Source organism: Lissotriton vulgaris, chromosome 5, assembly GCF_964263255.1.
Source record: "Lissotriton vulgaris chromosome 5, aLisVul1.2, whole genome shotgun sequence".
Lineage (NCBI taxonomy): Eukaryota > Metazoa > Chordata > Amphibia > Caudata > Salamandridae > Lissotriton > Lissotriton vulgaris.
In genome coordinates this window covers 443,043,152-443,065,745 of record NC_141693.1, presented here as the reverse complement: position 1 = coordinate 443,065,745, position 22,594 = coordinate 443,043,152, and the positions used below count along the sequence as shown (strand labels likewise).

General features: G+C 44.8%; 1 protein-coding gene across 1 annotated transcript in view; it reads left to right on the top strand.

The window, feature by feature from the left end:
* Positions 1-17,724, top strand: part of EFHD2 (EF-hand domain family member D2) — a 98,940-nt gene extending 81,216 nt beyond the window's left edge. Inside the window, exon 4 of the mRNA XM_086921871.1 lies at positions 12,429-17,724. Within this exon, the coding sequence (XP_086777997.1) occupies positions 12,429-12,563 (135 nt within the window). The 3' untranslated portion in view covers positions 12,564-17,724. The remainder of the gene's footprint in view (positions 1-12,428) is intronic.
* Positions 17,725-22,594: the final 4,870 nt, after the last annotated feature.

The window sequence follows — 22,594 nt, the reverse complement described above, 5'->3', positions numbered from 1 at the left end:
ACAACGGCAAATAGGAAGTTGTATTGTAAAAAACAAACAATTGCTAGTAAGGCTAGGTTTGTGTGACAGGCCAAGTGGGATATCTGATGCCCTCAGCCACTGTGGCCATTTGTTATTTGTGTTGCCTTCTGCTTTTAAGTCCACTATCATGGTGACTGTTGCAATGGCTGTCTGTAGCACCAGTCCTAGACTGCAACAACATTTTCATAGTGTGGACGGACATTTAGGATCCTTCATTTCTTCAATTTTGTCTTGCCAGCAAGATTAGCAGTATCGACTGCCTACGTTTCTAGGTTAAGATCTAATGAGCTTTACTCTCTGGTGCTCCTTCTGAGTAGGTAAGGTTCCCGGATTCCACTAAGTCTATGGTGACTGAATAGGGGACATTTGTTCTGCATTTCGGACCACTTTTAGAGAAGAGATGACGTATTCTGGAGCGGAAGCTGGGACTTGAAAACCACCAAACCCTCATACAGGAAGCATCTGTGATGTTTTTAGTTGATTTCTTGCGTTTGGGTTAACCTTTTGAGCATTGAAGTCACTAGTTACCCCCTCTGTAAGTGATTGCTTCCTCCACTCTCCGACCACTGTGTTTTAGGAAAAAGCATCAGCTGGGCTTGCGTGAACTATGATTCACATTATTACAGCGCTGCAAATGTGACACATATATTGGTGCTTTAGTTCTTGGGAGTTAGGCATTTGATATTGCTACTGGCACCCTTGAGTCCTAAACTTAGGTGTCTGCTACCAGTAAATTGTAAACACAACATTTTCAAGGATTCCAAACTCTGACCACAAGAATCGGGCACAGAGGTAGTAAGTAACAGAACTTGTGTGCAGCACTAAGAGAATGAAATTTAGGGTGCAGGTAGCTTACTGATTGATCATTGGGGACCAATGAAGGGATGGTAGACAAAGGTGCAGAAAATAAGGAGGAATCCACTGGTTCACCTCTGTAGACCAAAATCACTGGTTTTCCCATAGTCAATTCGAATCCTAGATGTAACCAGTCCTGCTAAATTAAGGTAGAGTATATGTCTTAGTGTTGAGGATTTTCTGCCTTGACACTATGCCTGTAAGGAAAGGCAGCACCAGTCCTGAAGGACTACTGGCAAGCACCACCTTTTACATCTTTGTATACAGTCACTTACCATCTGCAGGGAAGCCTTGTTGTCTGAAGGGTCCTGGTGTGACGTTGTGCTCGAGTCCAGAGTAGCATTGGACACCGTACATTGGGCTTTAGTACTATTTGAATCCTAATAGCACAATTTTAATCTGATACCTCTCTGTCACACCAGCCTCTACTTGACACAAACTGTAAGAAAGTGAGAGCAAGGTACACCATGGTCCAGCGCATGTGAGCACATCCCACATTTGCATGAATGCAACTCTTTGGTTTCCCTTTTTTTCTGCTCCCGTTTCATATTGGAGGTTAGATTTTTTTTATGTGACCTGCAGATAGCAGTAGACCTCGCAATGCAAGTGAAGTGGTCCATCAAAGCAGGCATATCACCTCAATGTGCTGGATATGAGAGTAGTCCAAATGGCCCACAAGTGATTTTTGCTGGCTATCTCTTTAACTGCATCCACATGAAGTGAACCATTATAAAGTATTCTCAACAAACTATGAGAAACAAGATTATTTATCCTCTCACGTGAAGCACAGACAGTCTGCACTGGCTTCTGTCTAAATCTACTCGCAACAATTCATCAGGTAGTCTCCTGAAAATTAAGGTCTGCAAACTTGTGGATGCTAAACATCTTTGTTGCATTGATAGCTCCCTTTGAAAGATATTCACCACATAAGAAATACAAGACTGCACAACCATGTTCCTAGAAGGGCATTGCAAGGAACAATACTCTTGTAATTAATCGAATAAAGACATTTGTAAAGATGTCTTTTGATCCTGCTACAGCCAGGTGAATATTGGCCTGAAACAATGCACGAGGACTTGCACTCATTGCTCCATTGTTTTTCCACCTATACCTTCAATCACAGGGGAGACGTGTGCACAGAATGTCTGCCAAGATCCTAAACCCCTCCTGCCATCTCTAAACTGGACTCCTGGCTTCTGAGTATTATGTGGCTTCCTGAATGTTGTTGATTCATGCATAACCACCTTGAAGCCTTCAAAAGTCTCATCTGTTTTCAGTTGAACAAAGTTCAACTGTCGGGAGAAACAGGGGCTCCAAAGAACTGGTCAAGAAAAGACCATACCCCCTTACCTTCTTTATTTTCCCAAATCAAGCTTTAATAAATTGATGTGCATTTCTGCACCTCAGAAATGTCTTTCTCAGGCATGTGTTAATATGCCATTGACCAAATGTTTCATAGAAGTCCAAAACACCTAAATGATGGGGCCACGTGGAGGGTGGAGATGTCCTTTAAAACCTAGTCTGAAAGTTGACACCAGACATTTTTCTTGACTTCTCGGTGGCTCTCATCTTAAAGAGGAGGGCAATGGACTTCAACCAGTTTTGCATGAAATTGTTTCACTGTAGGATTTAGCCTTCTTTTCTGCCAAAGGGTCCTCCTGATTTTCATATGAAACTATTTCCTTACCCTCTTATTCCCCCAAACTTGTTTTTCCATTAGTGAGACCTTAATGTAAAGAGCTTTGGGATTGGGGGAAAAAGCTTTCGGCATTCATACATCTTTGTCAGTTCTGGGATCACAATGATATGGCCTTCTCTTACCAGTTAATTGCTAAATAGATTGTTACTGATTCGTCCCCTTTCACCAATAGGCTAAGCCTTATTCCACAAGGTGACGGTCAAAGCAACTGCTTTTGAGGAATGTACCAACCCCAAATGCTTACTGGTTATCCATTGTTAACATTGCTTTCATTACTGCATACCCTTCAGAAGTTTACAGTTGTAGGTAAGGCTTCTTTGTGCCATCTGTATACCAGGTTTCTCTCCTAGTCTCCTGCCGTCAGTGTATGTTTAAAAATATCCCATTCCCCCTCGATTGAGGAAGAAATGTTACTTTTTAAAAAAAAAAAAATATTTTGCATATAACAAGAAGGAAAGACACAAGAAAGCAACACCGTGGTGCCGCACATGTCCCCACACAGGGGGAAGAAAAAAGCAAAGTAAAACGGTGGTGATGCTCAATGCAAGGAAAAAGATCAGTCAATCAGTCCAGGTACCTGCAAAAAAAAAAGGCGACAAGAGAAAGCTCCATTGGAGCCGAGCCTTACGAAATCAAAATGTCCCACAGCAAGCAGGTCTTCAGGCTATACAAAACCATGGAAATGCACCAACCTGCGAAAATCTGTACCTCGGTTGCGACAGGGGAAAAGAAAGAGAAAATACAACTCCCCAGCCCCTCCCCGAGACCCCCCCCCCCCCCCCCCCCCCACCCCCACCCCTGGACGGTGATGCACGCATACCACATTCATTCAGCAGGCACACTAAATTTGGAAGAGGTGTAAAGATCTCAATGATGCTGGGCAAACAGCCGAAGGCAAGCCAGTAGAGAGGAAGGTTACCAAGGGACCCCACACGTGTTTAAAGTTCTTATAATTACCGAGGAAGATGTCCGCCATTCTCTCCAGGCTCAAAAGCCTCCAGAGTCTTGCGTGCCAAAGGGATATCGCTGGTGCCTCCTTTCGTTTCCATGCCGCCGCCAGTGTGAGCTTGGCTGCCCCCAAGCACAACCACAGAATCTTTTTATCCGCGCGCGTCTGGTGTTCCAGACCGGGGTCCCGCAGGCCCAATAGCACAAAGGCCATAGAGTCCTCTACAGGATATTGAAGGATATCCTTGATATGGGAGAGAATTTCGTCCCAATAAGGCCTAATCACCGGGCAATCCCACCAAATGTGGCGGAAGTCCCCCAGGAGTCCACATCCCCTCCAGCACTTATCCGAGGCAGCCGGATAGATAGGGTGGAGCCGAGTCAGACACATATACCATTGCGTGAGAGTCTTTAAGTGAGCCTCCCGTAAGTGGATCGAGTGGTTAAATTGGTTCATGTCCCTCCAAAGCGCTGACCATTCGGCGTCGGTTACATCCCTACCCACCATCTCCTCCCATAGCTCCATATATCGAGGCCTAGGTGAAAGCTCGGATTGAAGCAGCAATTGATATAGGAAGGAGATGGCTCCCTTCATGGTAGACGTCCGCAGCAGAAAAGCCTCAAATTTCGAGGGAGGCCTCGTAGCTGCCTCCAGCACTCCTGGTGACGTGGCCCAATGTAGCAATTGGATATGCCGATATCTATCAGTCTGCGGTACCTGGTAGTCCCGCACACAGTTAGTAAAGGTCAAAGGATCAGAGCCATGAAACAGGTGAAGCAGTGCCCTACACCCACCCTCCCTCCATGCGTCAAAGGGCCCCTCGGCAAGTGCTGGCGGAAAGGCCGGGTTGAAATGCAACGGCGTGAACGGAGATGGGAAGATCGTCCACCGCTCATCATTACCCAAGGTATCCCAGACCTTCAGCGTAGTACCCGTGGGGGTACTGATGTAGGCATTCAAGGGGCGGTCCTTCTTCGGTTTCCAGGCCAAATCCCAGATGGACCGACCCGCCACACTCCGGTCCATATGCAGCCAGTGTTTTTCTGATAGCTGCTGCGACCATTCCACCAAGACCCTCAGTTGGGCCGCCTTATAATATAGATGCAGGTCCGGCAGACCAACCCCACCCTCCGACCGAGGTCGGCGCAAGACTGTGAAGGACAGACGGGCTCGGCCCCCTTGCCAGATAAATCTCAGTATCTCCGTCTTGAGCTGTCGGAAGTAGGCGCTATCCAGCGAAATAGGTAGAGCCTGGAACAGGTACAAATATTTGGGGAGAAGGACCATTTTAATCGCATGTATCCTACCTAACCAGGACAGGAATTTAGGTTTCCACCTCTCCAATTCTGCCCGGGTCTTCGTCAGGAGGGGCGGGAAGTTGGCCGCGAACAGTTTACCCACCGTCGGAGTCAGGTGAACTCCCAGATAAACAATCGAACCGGTTGCCCACGCCAATGGAGTCAACGCCCGTACCTGAGCCACGTCAGTTTGCGACAGAGTCAGATTCAAAATGTAAGACTTGCCATAGTTCACTTTAAATCCCGCCACATCCTCCAATTCAAGCAAAATCTCCCTAACGCAGGGCAAGGAACCAGCCGGATCCGCCACCGAGAACAGGATGTCGTCCGCGAAGAGCGAGATTTTATGTTGCTCTCCCGTGAACGGTATGCCCTTCACGCCGTCATGTTCCCTCACCGCCACCGCCAGAGGCTCAATACTGAGCGCGAACAGCAGGGGAGAGAGGGGACACCCCTGCCTGGTGCCCCGCGAATGTGGGAAGAAGGCCGACAGGTGGCCATTCACTGCCACTCTCGAGCGTGGGCTGCAAAAGTTTGCCTTTACCATAGTTATGAATTTGTCAGGAAAGCCGAAGGCCATCAGCGTATTAAACAGAAAGCCCCAATCCACGCGGTCGAAGGCTTTCTCCGCGTCCAGGCCCACAAGCACAGCCGGAATGCGAAACCTGTCCGCCTTTTCGATGAGGTGAACCACTCTACGAGTATTATCGTGGGTCTGGCGACCTTTAATAAAGCCAGACTGGTCTGGGTGGATAATCGCCGGCATCAAATCCTGTAGGCGGCTCGCCAGGATCGCCGAGTATAGTTTTGCGTCAATGTTAAGTAAGGCTATGGGGCGAAACGAAGCACATTGCTCCGGGTCCTTACCTGGTTTCGGCAGGACCGTGATCACCGCCTCGGCCAGGGTCCCTGTGGTCATTCCGGACGACGCCATATCGTTAAAGAGAGCCACTAGAAAATCACACAGCTCGGTAGCATATGTCTTGTAAAAGACCGCAGTGTAACCATCCGGACCCGGGGCCTTGTGTAATTTCAAGTTTTTGACGGCGGAGAGAACCTCCTCTCTAGAAATTGGCGCTTCCAATAGATCGTTCCACTCTCTAGATACTCGAGGTAACGGCAAACGTCGCAAGAACCTTCTTTGTGTGTCTGCGTCCAGGTTGTCACCCGTATACAACTCGGCGTAAAAGCGTCCAAAAATGTCCGCCTTTGTTCCGTCCCGATGTTGCAGCACACCTGCATCGTCTCTGATCCCTCCTATGTATTCCCCCTCCCTCCTATCCCGCAGTTGCCGCGCCAGATGCCTACCGACCTTGTTACCGCACGACTATGATTGTCGCCCCAGTCGTAATAGCGTAAGCTCGGCCCTATTGGCATAGTGCGCCTTTAATTTTCCCCTCACCACTGTCAGCGGGCGAAGGGTCACCCTCGAGGGGTTGAGTTTATGAGCACGTTCGAGCTCGACCACCTCAGCTTCCAAGGCCTCACGTTCCCTCCTCCGCAGGGCGTTAAGCTGCGAGTTGAGTCCCAGACATGTGCCCCTAATCGTGGCTTTAAAGGCGTCCCATGTGGTTGACCGTGAGGTGTCCGACGAGGGATTAAGGTCAAAGAATTCTCTAATGGCAAGTCGCAAGGCGTTATTAGACGTATCGTCCCTGATCACCGACGCCGGGAAATACCACTTCCGGTGCGACGCACCGGGCGGCGACCAACGAAGGCGAAGCACCAAGAGACTATGGTCCGTGACAGATATTGGAAGAATGGCGGCATCTACCACGTCCCCGCGCAGAGATTGGCTAAGGAAAATGGAGTCCAAACGGGAATAGGAATGATGCACGTGGGAGAAGAATGTGTAATCCTTCGTAGTAGGGTGGAAAAAACGCCAGCCATCAACCAGCCCCAGCTCCCCCACCTCCCGCTGTGTCGAAGCAGAAAACACCCCTGTGCCCGCCCTATGCCCCCCTGAGCTGTCCATGTCCCTGTCCCACACCAGATTGAAATCCCCCAGCAAGAACAGATGACCCTCCGTAAAGTCTCCAACCTTCACCAACAACTCCTGTAAATACTTATTCTCACCTGCGTTGGGCAAATACACCACCACAAAAGTGCACAGTCGGCCCTGGATAAGCCCTTTGACCATCAACCAACGGCCTTCCTTATCGTTACGCACCTCCATAGGTTGAAAGTGCAGCGCAGCTCGGAAAAGGAGTGCCACCCCCCTGTGTTTCGTGGCGGCGGAAGACCTATAGATAATGGGATAAGCCCTATGTCGCAGCCGCATCTCATCCTTCCGTGCTAGATGGGTTTCTTGCAACCCCACTATGTCAAGGTGGTGATCCACCACATATTTCCACACCTTCTGCCTCTTCTGTGGTGAATTCATGCCCTTAACGTTCCATGTCCCTATGCTAATCGGCATTACAGAAATGGACCCCAAAAATCTCTCCTGTCACTCCAATCACGCACACCAGCAGCCATTCATCCAGCAGTCCCCTCTCCCCACCGTCATGGAACCCCCCCCCCCCCCCAACCCCCCAAACCCCCTAACTCCAAACCCCCCCCCATTCGGAAAACAACCAATAGCAAGAACAAAGGCAAAACTGTGTAAGCAAATACAGTACTCATCGTGTCCAGAAGTCCAGAGTCCGCAAGGGGCCTTCCTGTCAGGAAGTGGGTCCGGGGGACCAATACGGTATCCCCCATGGCCACGGTCAAGGGTGTCTCCTCCAAAAGTACATCCATACCCCCAGACCAGGAAGCCAGAACCCCTCCGGCGCCGATCCATCAGCAAGAAAGATGTCATGCTGCACCTGAGCTCTGCTGCGTATCAGCTAATGTAGCCGAAGCCACCGATGCCACTGCGTTGCCCTGCTCCTGCAGGCTGGTAGTGAGGTCCGGTCGTCGCCGATCAGGGGAAGCGCCCACCCTGTGCCAGGAAGACGAGCGGTGGCGCCTCCGAGACGGGGAGGCAGTTGCTTCCTGCGAGGGCGGCACATCCTCCAGACCCAGGAGGTCCTTCGCCACCTGGAGCGAGCGAATCTGTGCGAGCCGGTTCTGCCACCGAAAGATGATTCGAAATGGATGTCCCCAGGAGTAAGCGATGCCACGTTCCCTCAAAAAAGCAGTCACTGGGCGGAACTCCCTTCGTTTCCGTAGTGTGGAGGCCGCTAAATCTTGAAATAGCTGAGGGCGGTGATCCCTGAACTGCAATGACGTGAGTGCCCTGGCTTTGCGGAGGATACGCTCTTTCACCTGAAAGTCATGGACACAGACAAGAATGTCAGGAGGGGGCCCCCCCCCCACGTCTGGGCAACCCCACTCTATGCACCCTGTCCATCCGAATTTCCCGCACATCCAATATCTGGAGGAACAGTTCTTGGACATAACCACGCAGATCGCCCGCCTCACCATCCCAGGGCACAGCTCGGATGCGGATGTTGTTCCTGCGGGAACGATTTTCTAGGTCCTCCGTGTGCGTCTGTAAATCCAGGTTCTGCTCGGTGAGGCGGATGATATCCTGCTGCAACAAGTGCACATCGTTAGACCAATCATGGTCCTCCAGAGTCGCCACCCTTTCGCCTATACCATCCACGTCCCTCCGCACCTCCCGTAGATCGGAGGCCAATTGCGCGCGGAGCACGGAGATGTCTTCCTTAATGGAGGCAAAGAGTTCGGACATAAAAGCCTTCGTCACCGGCGCCTCATCGTCGGACTGCTTCGATGAACCGCTAGCCCCTGGGGATGCCGGCTGTTGGGAAGATTTCGAAGTGCCATCCTTCCCCGGGCGCCCCTTGCGCAACGTGGTAGACATGGCGGCAAGCGGCACTCCACCCGAGCGCCACGCGGCTAAACAAGATGGCGGCCCCTGCCACTCGTCCCAGTCCAGGACTGAGGCCTTTGGACCCAATGACCAAGTCTCGAACTATAGGCCGCAGTACTTCTGAAAAAAAACGCTCACGGCCCACACAGCGGCCCGGGTCTTCGTTCCAGAAGGCGTTACAGGCGTCCAGGGTAAAGCGCAAGCTTGCGGACGGTCCAAAGTCCAATGGCGGCCATGCAGGAACATTGCCGCTATCCCGTAGGCCGCGTCTTCCACACGGGCAAATCCGGCCTCGCAGATCCGGCACCGCTCTCCACACCGATTACACTCAAGGCAACAGCCGGTGCCCAGTCTGCGCCGCCACCGGCGTTCAGATGTCTCGGGCCTCTTCTCGTCGACCACCGCCGGGTGCCGTTAAACTTCCGCCACCAAGCCTCTTGGGCCCGCTCCACGCCCCCAGCTGAACGAATCCAAGCCACACCGGTAGCTAGATCGGCCGCCTCGCCGACTCAATGCGGTTCTCCACCTTCAATCAGCTCCGGGGCTTCCAGGCGGGATCTCAGGGGCTCCGCCCTCTTCCTACCTCGGCCGCCAGGACCCAGGAGAGATCGGGGTCGCGCAGGCCTCAGTGCTCAGTCGGTCCCGCGGCCGATCTCGAAGTCTCTCCGCCCCTCCGACGGCATCAAACCACTCCGCTATGCCAGGGGGACTTCCGCAGCACTTTTGAAATGAAACCGCTCCCTCAGGACCGTGCTATAAGATGCTTTGTCGGATCGGCGCCGGAGCGGCTCGGAAAAGCGTCCTACTCCGCCGCCATCTTGGCCACGCCCCCAGAAATGTTACTTTTAATTATAGTTCTTTATTACATACTTTGTCTGAATTTGTACATGTGCCACACACCTCTCTTCAAACAAAGAACACTGCTTGGTTTGGTTGTCAATCTGAGTAGATCCTTTTTCCAGCTTACCTCCAGAAATTGTGTGGCTGCCCTAAATGGTCACCTTGATGGTAAAGGGCAGCCTTTGAGATCTTTAATGTTTTTCAGTTTCCAAATACGTTTATGCGTAAGTATCTGATTGTCAACACCTGCTTTTTCTTTTTAAAATGCATTTGTTGGCTGCTTTGTTTGAATTAAACATGCTTGATCTTGCCATATATGCTAAAATAAGAATGTTTCCATTTATATATATTTTCTTTACTAGCTTCTTTAAAAAAAAATATATATATATATATATATATATATATATATATATATATTCACATTTATTTTTGCAGCACTAGTCTGCTTTCTATGATTGTTTACAAGAAATGTCACATGTTGATTTAAAAACCTATTGGAATCTAAACACTTTTACTCGTGAGCAAGGGAGGTGAGCTCCCGAAACGCGTAGAGTATTTTGGTTGCCTTTAAACTGCATTAAAGGCTAATTCTTCAGCAATCCGAGTTCGTGTGTTATTTGACTAGAAAACGGAAAGTCAAGTTTTTGAATTGATATATATGAGAGAGATATAGAGATTTGTGTTCTGCGTCCTCGCCCATGCGGAGAGATGGGCTGTTTCTGTATAACTGATGACTTAGAAGTAGGATTAAAAGTAAAATTGCATAATTTACAACTGCAGAGTGATAACTGCACCCTCTTTTGACACACCTGAGGTCTAGCAGTACTAGGTTCGCTAGCATATTTTGCTTCTTGGAAATTGGTAAGTAGATGATTGATGTCCGGTAAGGAACCTGGTTGGGGTGTTTAGTATGACAAACTAAACACTGCCATCCACATCTCACCAAGATGTTTCTTTTGTGTGTTGGTTGTATTTCAGAATACCCTGTGGTAAATACATATGTTCTAAAATATTGTAGCCTTATTATCGAGGGTATATGTGTGTATGATTAGGTTTACTATTAACTCCACATCAGAGTAACTTGACCTATATCGTCAAGGTACTTATAAGCAGTAGTAAGTTTAGTAAACCTATTCATATACTTAATGTGACAATATTGTGGTCCTTGCTATTTTGGTCACAATACTTTGGCACATTGTATTTCCCACCCAGTGTTCAGGTAGTAAGCCTGTGGAGTCAATTGCCTAGCGAGCATACTGACCCAGCCTCAAGTGTCTGATAAAGTGATTCATCTTCATTGAACCATTTAGCTGAAGAATGTTGGTCCTTTCAAACAGCTTTTCTCCTTTACTTACCCATGTGTACACTTACCTCAGTTTTTCAACTTGAAGAGCTTATCATGGTGAATGGTGTGACTTACTGACCGACCTAAAAGCAATTAGTTGGTGATAAAAATGTCGACTTGTGAAATCATTTTATAGTCTTGCACTTGCTACTTCACCTGTAATAGTGGCTATCTTCTCCAGATAGTTATGCATTTGGAGGAACAAATGTATCTGCTTTTCCTTAACTTCTGTTTTTCCATGGCTTAGATGATTTATTTCCTCACCAACTGCTTAATTTTCTGGTGTAAAGGCCTATGGCGAGGCTTCCATTTAGTAATCCGGAAAAGGGTATGCCAATGCAAAACTGTTAAAATGACTGAAAATAATAATCCGCCAGATATACATATTTTGAAGAAAGACATGTCATGAGGTGTACTTATGTGTTGTTGAATTGCCATTTCCTACACCCTTTCCATTTGACTTGCCTCCATCCTGTGCCCCTCTACAACCATCTTAGATAATTAGCAGCTTGGAAGCCTGTTATAAAGCAAACATGCCACTTAATTTTGCAGATGAACAACACTGCTATAAATGTTGCTTCTTCTATTGAAATGTTTCATAGATGCTCCTACCTCAGAAAATCACACTTTCTAGAAGTGGGACATATCCTAGACTGAATGTCTCAGTGGAATCTAGGAGGGACAACCCTACAGGTCCAATGCACAGAGACCATAGTTCGACTGTGTTAATGTCACTCCACTGGCTCCTGACCAGTCTGACGCTGTACTAGCAGATCTGATACCCATAGGTCCGTACCGTACTCTGCTGACGTGGTGCTATACAACATTTGTGGATGCAAAACCTTATGCATGCAAGTCTCCTCCACCTAAAAGTTGTTTCCTCTACTTCTTCACCTCAAAATAGACTTTCTGAGATTCAGGGCAGCACTGAAAATGCATTTGCTTCAACCAGATGTAAGGCAGAATTACAGGTGATTATCCTCTGAAGCATTGAACTTCCACCAGATAGTTAGGTCTCTGGGCATTTGAGGATCCCATCTACAGACCTACTGATACAGTCCTAAATCCTTTCCCACGAGAGGTAGAGAAAAAAACTATGGCAGTCTTGACTGTATATACATAGATATGGGACCCCCTCTAAGTGTACTTTTAAGGTCCGGGAAAGAGAGAAACACAATTACAACACAGAAAATGATTCCCTCATGACCTGAATTACTTTACAATTGGCAACATTTATGCTTTCAACAAAAGCCTTCAACACAAGGTGACAACATATATTTTTTCACATTTATGACTTTTATTTCTTTTTTATGTATTCTTTTTAACAAAATTATATTTTTTGCAATATTTCTTTAAATTCATCACAATCATTTTACAAAAGTCTTGGCTGTATATTCAACCCATAAAACACCTAAATAAAATAAAGGATAGATATTGTCTTGATATTCAGGATTTGGAGGCAGAGGGGTGGAAACTAAATGTAGGCGACTAGCAAACTCAAAAAAACATTACATTGCAATTTCCTTGCACTTAAATCCAGGTTATTATGTTGCAACCTTCTTGGTCCATTACTAGCTTACTTTCGATTTGTATTTTTTTAGGTGCATGCTATCAACGAATCCAGCCGTTTTGAAGAAGAGATCAAAGCTGAACAAGAGGAAAAGAAAAAGCAAGCAGAAGAGAAAAAACAGAGGAAAGCAGCATTTAAGGAGCTCCAGTCTGCTTTTAAGCCATGATTTTACTCTTTTCACAATAATAGATGAAAGTAAACCTATAATAATTCATAATTGCAAACTGTTAAATAGACCAATTCTGCCACATTGTACTCTGTAGCCACCGCTGCAGAACAGTACATTTCTCATAATATATATTTATAATATGCAGACCAAGTATTGACTGTCTAGAAAGTTTTCTTCGACTTCCTTGCAAAAGCCATCCGCTAAAATAGAAGTTGTTCCTCTGTTTATGGTGGTTAAAAGGATGCTGTGAGAGGTTATGGATGTGTTTTCCTTTGTATGTATATGCCCTATATTTTTGTCATGCATGTGCAAACCTAAAAAGGGAGTAACTAGAATGGCCAAATTGGTATATATTTGTGACTTGAGATGTTCGGTGCTTTGCCAAATACTTAAGCAGTGTTGCAGCATTGGAACAAATTGTGCAAATCTTTGATATGCACCAACTTAAGTATCCTTTTTATATATTATTAAGAGAAACTATATTTTAAACCATCGTATCCAACCTTGTAACTTTGTCCTCCATGTCTCCTCTGCCTCTCTATTTTGTGAAGACAAGATTGAGGGATTAGTAATACACTAGCATCCTTCTGAGTCTGGTCCACATTTGTCTAGGTGCAATGTAATGGAGACTGTAGAAGCATTGCCAAAAAGAAATTGAATTGAAGGAGAAGACGGAGGTGCTGACAGCATTTCTCGAACATCTGCTCTTCATCTTCATAAACATGAGAACATTTCTACTAATGTGTTAGATCCCAAAACATACATATGAGAGGCAACATTTGTTTTAAATAGATATTTAGAATTAACATTTTAACACTGTAAAAAGCACTTGACTAAAAACACCCCTTTTAATTACTGCCTAAAAAACAAACGACACAAACCCATTGTTTTTAATACAGGTAAATGACACTGTCCTTTTTAGTGTTGAGGATTTCCACTCTTCATGTTTTAGAGTATTTCCACTTAAGGCTATTCATTTTTCCACTCTATGAAAAAGGATCCCTTATCACAGGTGTATTATTTAGGAGTCTATTTTTTTACTAAACCTTTTTTGAAGCTGATCTAGTTCACCGTTTTTTTTTGTGCATTACATTTTTTCACTTTTTCTTGAAGTATACACCATCATATCTCCCTAAAACTCTCTCCCTAGTGGTCTTTAATTTTTTGTTTTTTTCTAAGTTGCCGCTAAATTATCTTAAAAGGGTGATCACATAGTTGGTATGGTATCTTCCACACTCTTCGAACATTAAGCATTGATATAGAACAGTAGATTTCACATAGGTATATTGAGAAAGCAGGGGGAGTATGCCAGATTGTTAAACTGGGCCTTATTGAAAAGAGGAAAGAACTTTCTATATTCAGGTCAGCCTGTTCAAAAGGGCTAGCAGTTATTACTCTGCACCAGGGCTTATTGGTACTCTCAGTCACTCTATGTAGACCTTCCGAGAAACCGTGCCATCTGCGCTGTTCCCTCTTCTAATTGCCTTTTTTTGTAACTGGAAAGATTTCCTGCATATAATTTATTTTGGAAATCTTTTCGAAACATTAAATTGTTACCTGAGAAAATGTGTTGCGGAATCCTGCACCTAGAGAAAGCTATTTTATTGCTAATGAATTCAAAGGATAAACCAAAGTTTGAGAGTTATGGTTGCAAGTAGGTGGCTTCTGCTGAAAGGTGTTATACCAATGGTGTAAAATGGGTTATGAAAATGGGTTTTCGACCGAACAAATGTTATATGCTAAATGTTTACTTTCACGTTTTCTGTTCACTTAAGAAAAACACCCAGGCCGAATAGCATATTGCTGTTTTGATTCCTGGGCATCTTCTAGCACAAATTGCAGCTTTTTAGATCCTTGGATTTGTGTTTCTAAAATAATACATATACAGTGGTACGTGGCTCACAGATGTGTTAAAATATTTTTATGAAGATATACTTTATATATTGGAAATGAAATCTCTTAAATGTATGATATGTACACATCTAAAAGTAATCTCTTAAAATGAACTGCAATGATGATCTTGTTTTATAGTGAGGCATAAATAGTATATTCTGAAAACGGCAAACCGTTGTATACTCTTGCCCTGTTTTCCTTATGATTGCAGTCATTGCATGCAAATATAATATGAATGGCTTGGTTTATCTTCATATTATATATATAGTTCATGAATGCCAGCAGCTGTTGAAGCAGATCATATTTGTATCACAACAGAGTAGGTATCCAAAACCTACAAGATGCCAAACGGAAGGATTTACGTTAGATGAAATATTTTTTTGCAAGTTATTTTAAAATTGTGTAGTCTGTAGATATAAATAAAGTAATAACCCTATAATAAAACCATATTTCTAATTTAAAAAAGACTGCACTCGCAGAATTCTGTGACTAGTGCATATTGCCTGACTGTAATTAAGTGACATTGGACCTGCAGTATTTTCATTTCCTATATTAAGAACCTTTGTACCACTGCTTTAAACACCTAATCTCAAAATAGACCTTTTAATTTGTGCCTAGAATGCAGTTGTAATCACTTTTATCGAGAATGTTGATAGCCATCCCTATATTCTAAGAGGTTGTGTTGATTTTTGATCTCCTTCCCTTATGTTTCTGGTTTACTACAATGTATACAATGTAATGCATAATCTATTGTAAATCCTAATTTATTGTAAATTGCCTTTTGAAAAATGTGCACATGTTAAGGCTAAACACATTACTTATATTTTTACATAAGCAAAAGAACAACGTACATAATGTTCATATTTTATAAATAAAAATAATCCTTTACTGAATGTTGACAAAGGACTAGTGCTACAAAGAAACGTGCATATCAGTGGTTTAACTATTATATGTACTATGAATTTAGTGATGGAGCCATATTGCATAGTTTTATTTTTATGGTACTTCAAAATGCTGCTAACTAGAAGTGGCCAATAATTGGTCAGATATGACTGGATCGGCCATTGTTTAGGTACAGTAACTGTCATGAATGCTCCCCAAGTATTCTCTTGTCCAAAGATTAATCTAGGGATGAAACTCTGGTACTTGTTTTAGCATCCAATAAACTCTTGCTGTAATGGAAATATATTAAGAAGGACCAAAGTACATGCATCACCTTTATCATGATCTGTGGACTAGCCTAAATCTAGTTGAACAAAAGGCAAATAATGCATACAAACTCAGTTGTCTAGGCTGCTTCTTTATAATTATAGTAGAAAATTAAAACATTGGTGCTTGTAGGGGGCTGCTGAAGAATTGCTTTTCAAAACACTGTTTAACATATATTCATATAAATGTGAACACGTTTATTGTGTTTGTATTTGTAATTTATAATTGTATGTCTTGTTTGTTAAAGTAAAGCTAATGCTCCATATCTTTCATGAGGCACTCTACTTAAATTGGCATTGACTGAGTGTATACAGTAGCTATAAGATTTAGCAGGAAATTCTGACTTCTGAAGGTTTTGCATTTAAGCGCCTAATACAGTGACTCATTGGAAAAGCCTAATACAGTGACTCATCGGAAAAAAAGGCAACACTGTAAAATCTTATATATTTGGTCATTCTTTTACAGTTACAATTGGCTAAATAAGTTGATCACTTTTTATTCTGTGGATTCTTCCGCGGGTGTGTAAGGGAGGAAAGGTTCATTACCGCGCTTTTATGGTGCAAGCCGCAAGTTATATTGTGAGTAGCTCATTTGACATCTTTGTAAGATGTATAATTACTTCGATGTTCATGGATGATCCCTACTATTATCGATATAAATTACAAACCGATGGATCGCTTAAATTTAATGATATGACTATTGAGTTTCTGGTGATAGTGTGTAAGTCAGGTCGAAACATGTCCTAAAATAAAACATACTGCCTAATGTAGGTGCATCGGTCACCACTGAATCTCCATACCCAGTGTGTCAGGATAGGGAGGATAGCACCAAACTCTTCCTCCAAATGTCAACTCGTGAATATATTGTGCCCATAAAAGGGTCTCTTTAAAGTGAAGGGCAGTGCAAATATCTTGCATTTGCAAATCTGGTGCAGCCTCTTGAACGTGATCAGAGTGTAGGCCTGTCCGCATTTTGCTGATTTCAGGTACTCCATCTCCAGCAGCAAGACTGGTTAAAACAATGCTGCAGGATCCATCTTTGGCTCCTCTAACTCTTTACATTGATTTTAAATTTCAGTGAATTCATACATCCTATTGTAAAAGGCACCCATGTTTTTTCAGCTGACCCAGTTCCCGTGCTCTTCCACCTCCTGCCAAAATTCACAGTAAAAACTCTGATTGTGGCCAAATTCAGCCAAATTAAAGTTGTAGTTGGAGGCCTACAAAAGAGTTGTAAGGTCTTTTTTGACTTTGTCACAGATGCCAGATCGTTACCCATTTGATCAGGGGGCTAAAATATAGTTTTGTGTTAGTTAAAGATTTATGACAATTGACGTAGAGTACCTCACTGCCTCTTAATAGTATAAAGGAAGATATAATGATAGCTTTGGTTGCTTTTATGCCAAATTCTTTGTGACGACACGCCATACAAGTAATACTAGAAAACAAGAGATTTCAAGTTACCTGCTGCGATCTTGTATCTACTATCTTATTCAGAAGATGTGACTAATTAAATGCAAACTTGCATATCTACGCAGTTTTTTGGTGGCATGCAGTACTTGGTGCTTAAGCTTTTCAGTTTACAGCCTATTGTTTTAGATATTGGGGAGCATCAGTTCTTAAAGCAGCAGTGCATCTCTACCAATATGGCAGCTTGACCATTGAATAAGAGCTGTTGACCTAAGAGCCCATGTAGAGTCAATAGATAATTATAAAATTATAAATCATTGGGTGTTCGTGTCACATTCCTCAGTGACTCACTTAATGAAAGGTCCCAACATGAGTCTGAACTGTAACTGATTGCAAAATCTGTGCTGCTTTTCATGCAAATCCAACTCTGAAATGATTTAAAGATTGTGTTTTTCTGTCTTTTTAAAACTTAAATCTCATTTGGTGATGGACCAGTGGTGAGCTTATATCCACGTTTAGTTATACATTTCTTGTTAATGTCATTCCTTTGAAACAAGCATGTGAATGCATGGGGAAAATTGCTTCTTTTAAAACATATATATATATTTCAGCAGAATGTTTTTTTCTAATAAAAGCCACTTTATATATTCTTATGTGCATTCCTTATTTTGTATTATTCGCAGGGACTACAGAACTGTTCTTGCATATTTTCCTATTCAGTCTCTGGTTTGTTGGTTTGTTGTAGCAAAAAGCAGATTATAAGCTGCTTGAATTGTTTTTGAAAAGCGGAATATTGCAGTAGTAGATGAATCTGAACCCCCAAAGCGTTCTGGAGATGCTCTAATGGCAGGTGTTCTATGAGAAGTGGAAATATGACTGGTTTTACAGACGGTCTCTTCACTGTATTTTAAGAACTGCACAACGTTTGCAATGTTTGTTCTTTTAGCGTTTGTGGAAAATAATTCTATCTTCACGGATATCATTCTTGTCGGGCATAGGAGGTGATATGAAAGGTGTTCCCCCCCCCCCCCCACACCGCTATGATACACCGCCCAGCCTCCCGTTAGATCAACAGTTACCATTCCCACATCCATTAAGGCCATAGTACCAATCCCGATCAATCGAACTCAGCCTTGGCCCTTCCGAACCATCATGCGAACCCCTCTCGGTAGGACAACCACTTCTACAGGAGAATCAAAATGCAGAAAGAGTCCAAAATAATTCAGTCCAACACAAATCAAAGTCAGTGATTCCTCAAGGACTCCATCAGCACAGAAACGCTCCCTCACGGACGGATAGTCCCAATGTTGTTTTCTCCACAATCGTGTCGACATCAAAGAGGGAAAGGATGAAACAGAAGTCCAAAAACAATTCCAGACAGGAGTCTCCGGGAAGGGAACGTCAATCGATTCTCCCAGAGTCAGCAGTGATGGTAGACGTAGTAATATGTTCGAAACACTGGGTTCATTATTCTCCAGAGTACCGACCGAGGGCTTCGGCGCTTCTTGTCGCATGGGGTCCTCGGTCCAGAATCAAGATGATCCTGGCTGAAGACGGCTGATAGCCAGAAACCGGTCCTAGGATGCTTGATTCCCGTCCAGAAAAGACATGGTTTGGCAGTTCGGGCTGGACTGTTCCCATGAGGCACAGGGTCAAGGCGGATTTGCATATGGCCATGTCTGAACTGGGGTGGTGTGGAGTGCCAAAAAACGATGGATTTAGGCCCAGATCTCTGTACTGGGGTAAATGTTTGACATTGTTCTGCATTCTGTCCATCAACTGTTGTTTTTGCTAGAATATAGGGTGAGCATCTCCTGCGACGGCCCCGTTTTGTTTTGTTTTCATTTTGTTTTTAAAAACAAGGCAATTTGGGGTTGATAACCTTACTTTATCACATTTTTTAATATAATAATTTCAGCTAGATACTGGATTGTCCTAGTCTGGGTTGGATTGGAATTAAAAATCGGTCCGGGCACGCATAAAAAAATCGGCCCACATTTGCATAATGCCTTCCCTCAAATCACTGCTTTCAGCGTAATTTTACATAAAAGGGGGGGGGGGGGCGGTAAAAAAAAAATGCATGCATCAGTTTACACTAGTGAAACACACCTTAAAACAAGTGAGGCCACTTCTGCTCAGACCCCCTGCCCCGCTCTGTATGCCTACATTAATGGGAGGGTCAGTGAAAGAAAAGGGGTGACACCTCTACCTGTTGCTGCTATACGGGAGATAATGAGTGCCCATCTCCCTCCAGAAAGGCCACTCAGACACCCACTGGGCCGCTGGCGGTATAGTCTAACAGAGACACTGCCCAAATCGGCCCCCAGGCTGCTCAAAAGTAGCCCTCAGCTGGAACTCTGACCCTGGCCCCTCGGGCATTGCCCGAATGCCCCCGTTACCAATCCAACGCTGGTCCTAGTACAACCAGGATTCTCGGAGACCCCCTGATACTAGTGTTACTGGATGACGTCACGTCACCTGGCCACACATATTCAGGTGCTGCCCTGTCTTTGCTATAGTGAGTAGAGTTGCTTCAACTGAGCTGGCATTGCACTATAGCTTTCAAAATGAATTTTTTTAAATGATAACCCAGCTTTGGGAGGCCTAGGTGGAGTTCACGGAGTTTCACTCCGCAGAATTTCATGCAGTCACTGGAAAACTCAATGGAATTCCACGTAGTTCCGTGGCAGGCTGGGTACTGTATTGCTTGGCCACCCATCCTAGATAATAACTCCACTACCCTCCTCTACAAACAAGCAATACCAGTAGAAAGGGGAGGACCACTGCTAAGCAGCCCATCGCTTGAAAGTACCCAACAAGTGAAGAACAAAACTACCAACTGTAGTCCAACACAAGGGCAGGAGACCGTTGGTTGATCTCCATACCAAATGCAAAACAAAGATGCACTGTCCAATAATCTCCGCGCTCCATGAGCTAGCTATTAGCTATGTCAGACAGCCATGTATTTTGAAGTGTACGCCCTGCCCCAGGTTGGCTTGATGCGATCATTACAGTGGGGCACTAGATATACTACTTAAGAAATGCAAAGAAAGATGCACAGTGCAATAAACTCCACATACAACGAGCATAGTTATGGCGGCTCACATCATTGCCCACCACCCTCCTCCCACTTGGTGAAGCCCCCAGTGCACTTACTTCAGTGACTCACCCTCTAGCAGCCAGAATATGAGGCTGTCCACATTCAGTTCTCAGTCTACCATTTTGGTGCCCTCAACCCTGTCTCTGCTCTGGGCCTCACTCTGTCTGCACCAAATGAAAGCTAACACAAGGAGATGATGGACGGAGTACTGACACTTTTCAGACAGTCACCCCCCAGTCACAGATCTGGGTTGAATTCATCATCATTGTTTAGCTCACTTCGCCACCTCAGTTCAGATCCAGCTATATGCAAATCAGGCTTGACCATATGCCTCATGGGAACAGTCTGGACCAAACTGCCAAGCCAGGTCTTCCCAGAATCGGAAACTAGCATCCTCTGACCGGTGTCTGGGTAAATACCTTAATCAGCCAGGCTAGCTTGAATCCAGTGGCAAAGTGAGCAAGGACCCACGTCTGGGCATACCCTGCCAACTTAGGGCGAACAAAGCAAACACAAGGCGATGATGGACGGAGAGCTGAAACTTTTCAGACTCCCATCCCCAGTCAGAGATCTAGGTTGAATCCATCATCATTCTTTAGCTCACTTCGCCACCTAAGTTCAAACCCAGCAATATGCAAATCAGTCTTGATCCTGTGCCTCATGGGAACAGTCCGGACCAAACTGACAAACCAGGTCTTCCCAGAACTGGAAATGAGCATCCTGGGACCGGTTGTGTATGACATTGTTCTACATTCTGTCCATCAATGGTTCTTTTTGCATTTGTCACCCGAGTGGGACAGGCATGCCTAGATGTGGGTCCCATGCTTTCCATGCCACTGGAGTCCAGCTATCCTGGCTGATAAGGGCTGAATTCACGAAACTGGTCATAGGATGCATGTTTCCAGTCCAGGGAGGACCTGGCCTGGCAGTTCGGGCTGGACTGTTCCCATTGGGCGCAAGGTCAAGACTGATTTGCATATGACTGGGTCCAAACTGGAATGGAAGGGTGTTGGAAAACGAGGCAGTATCTGTGAGGCCTGCACAAATAACATGACTACATTTGTCCTTCACTGGCAACCAAATACCCAATTGTAGCGCCTGACTCTCAGAAGGTAGCATTGCATAGCAGTCTGAGGCTTACTCAAGGGAGGTGGTGTTAAATAGTATTTGCAGGTGCGCAGAAATAACACTCAATAATTGATTGTCCAGTCTGTTCTTTATTAAAGTAAGAGTACATTTACACACACACTACTCAATACTATGCACCAATTTACAAATATACATAAGCTGTTGGAATTAATTAGTGACATTGCATAACATCTCCACCCTCCTGAAGTACCACCACTCCCCTGTATGAACATCATCTTGCCCCTAATGCAGTTAGTTGAACATAACCTGGAGCGAGGCCCCTGCGCACTGGCACCATCCCAGTGGCGCCCCCCCCTTTTCCCAACGTGCATTCAAAATAGGTAACCTTGCCTTGGTGACACACAACCCTGACTGAGCATTTCCTATTGACCATGAAGTATACACCTCTACATCTTAAGGGCTAGCAGTCGGGGTCTTCACCTAAAGCGCAGCTGCAAGAATATATGTTAAAGCATCACTTTAGAATGACCATACTCATCACATTTGAATGCATTGCAATTACAGCCCCTAAAGGCATCAAAGGTGAAATCACAGGATTATGCATATACAGCCAGACACCCTAGCAGGAATGTCCGGCAACATAACCCCACTTTGCTAATGACATCACCTTACACAGGTACTTTACATTACACATGTGACCTTCAGTCCCTCTAAAATAAATAACCACAGTAAATGCCTTTCTGATAGATACATCAGCCGTGTGGATTCCTCACCTTGTGAATATCCCCCTTGCGCCAGCAACATTCGGAAATTCTTTTTCGTAGCCTCGCGCCGACGTGGATAGGACGTCACAGAGACATGGCTCCGCACGCGACTCCGCTGACGTCACAGACGCCTACAATAGGCCCACGCCGGCGTGATGACATCAGTTCCCTTTTTTCCGCGTCGTCGACGCTAACGGTTATCTGGAATCTCTGTAGCCTACTGGTACATTGTTGCCATTTTGTTAGTTAATTCTGCTTCTCTGTATCCTGTTTCTTCGAGAATGTCATCTAAGAAGACCGGCTTCAAGCCCTGCAGGGAGTGCGGTAAAATGATGTCCATTACCGACCCCCATGAAGACTGCATCTGGTGCTTAAGTTCTGACCATGATGTGGAGGATTGTTCTTCATGTCGGAATATGAATCCGAAGGCCCTGAGGGAGAGAGAAGCCAAACTTCTGGTTGCGAAGGTGAAAGCAGGAAAGGAGAAGTTGTCGAGGTCTCGTTCTCTAAGGGCGAGGTCGAAGTCCAGGGCGAGGTCGAGGTCTGCTTCTCGAGAGAGGTCGT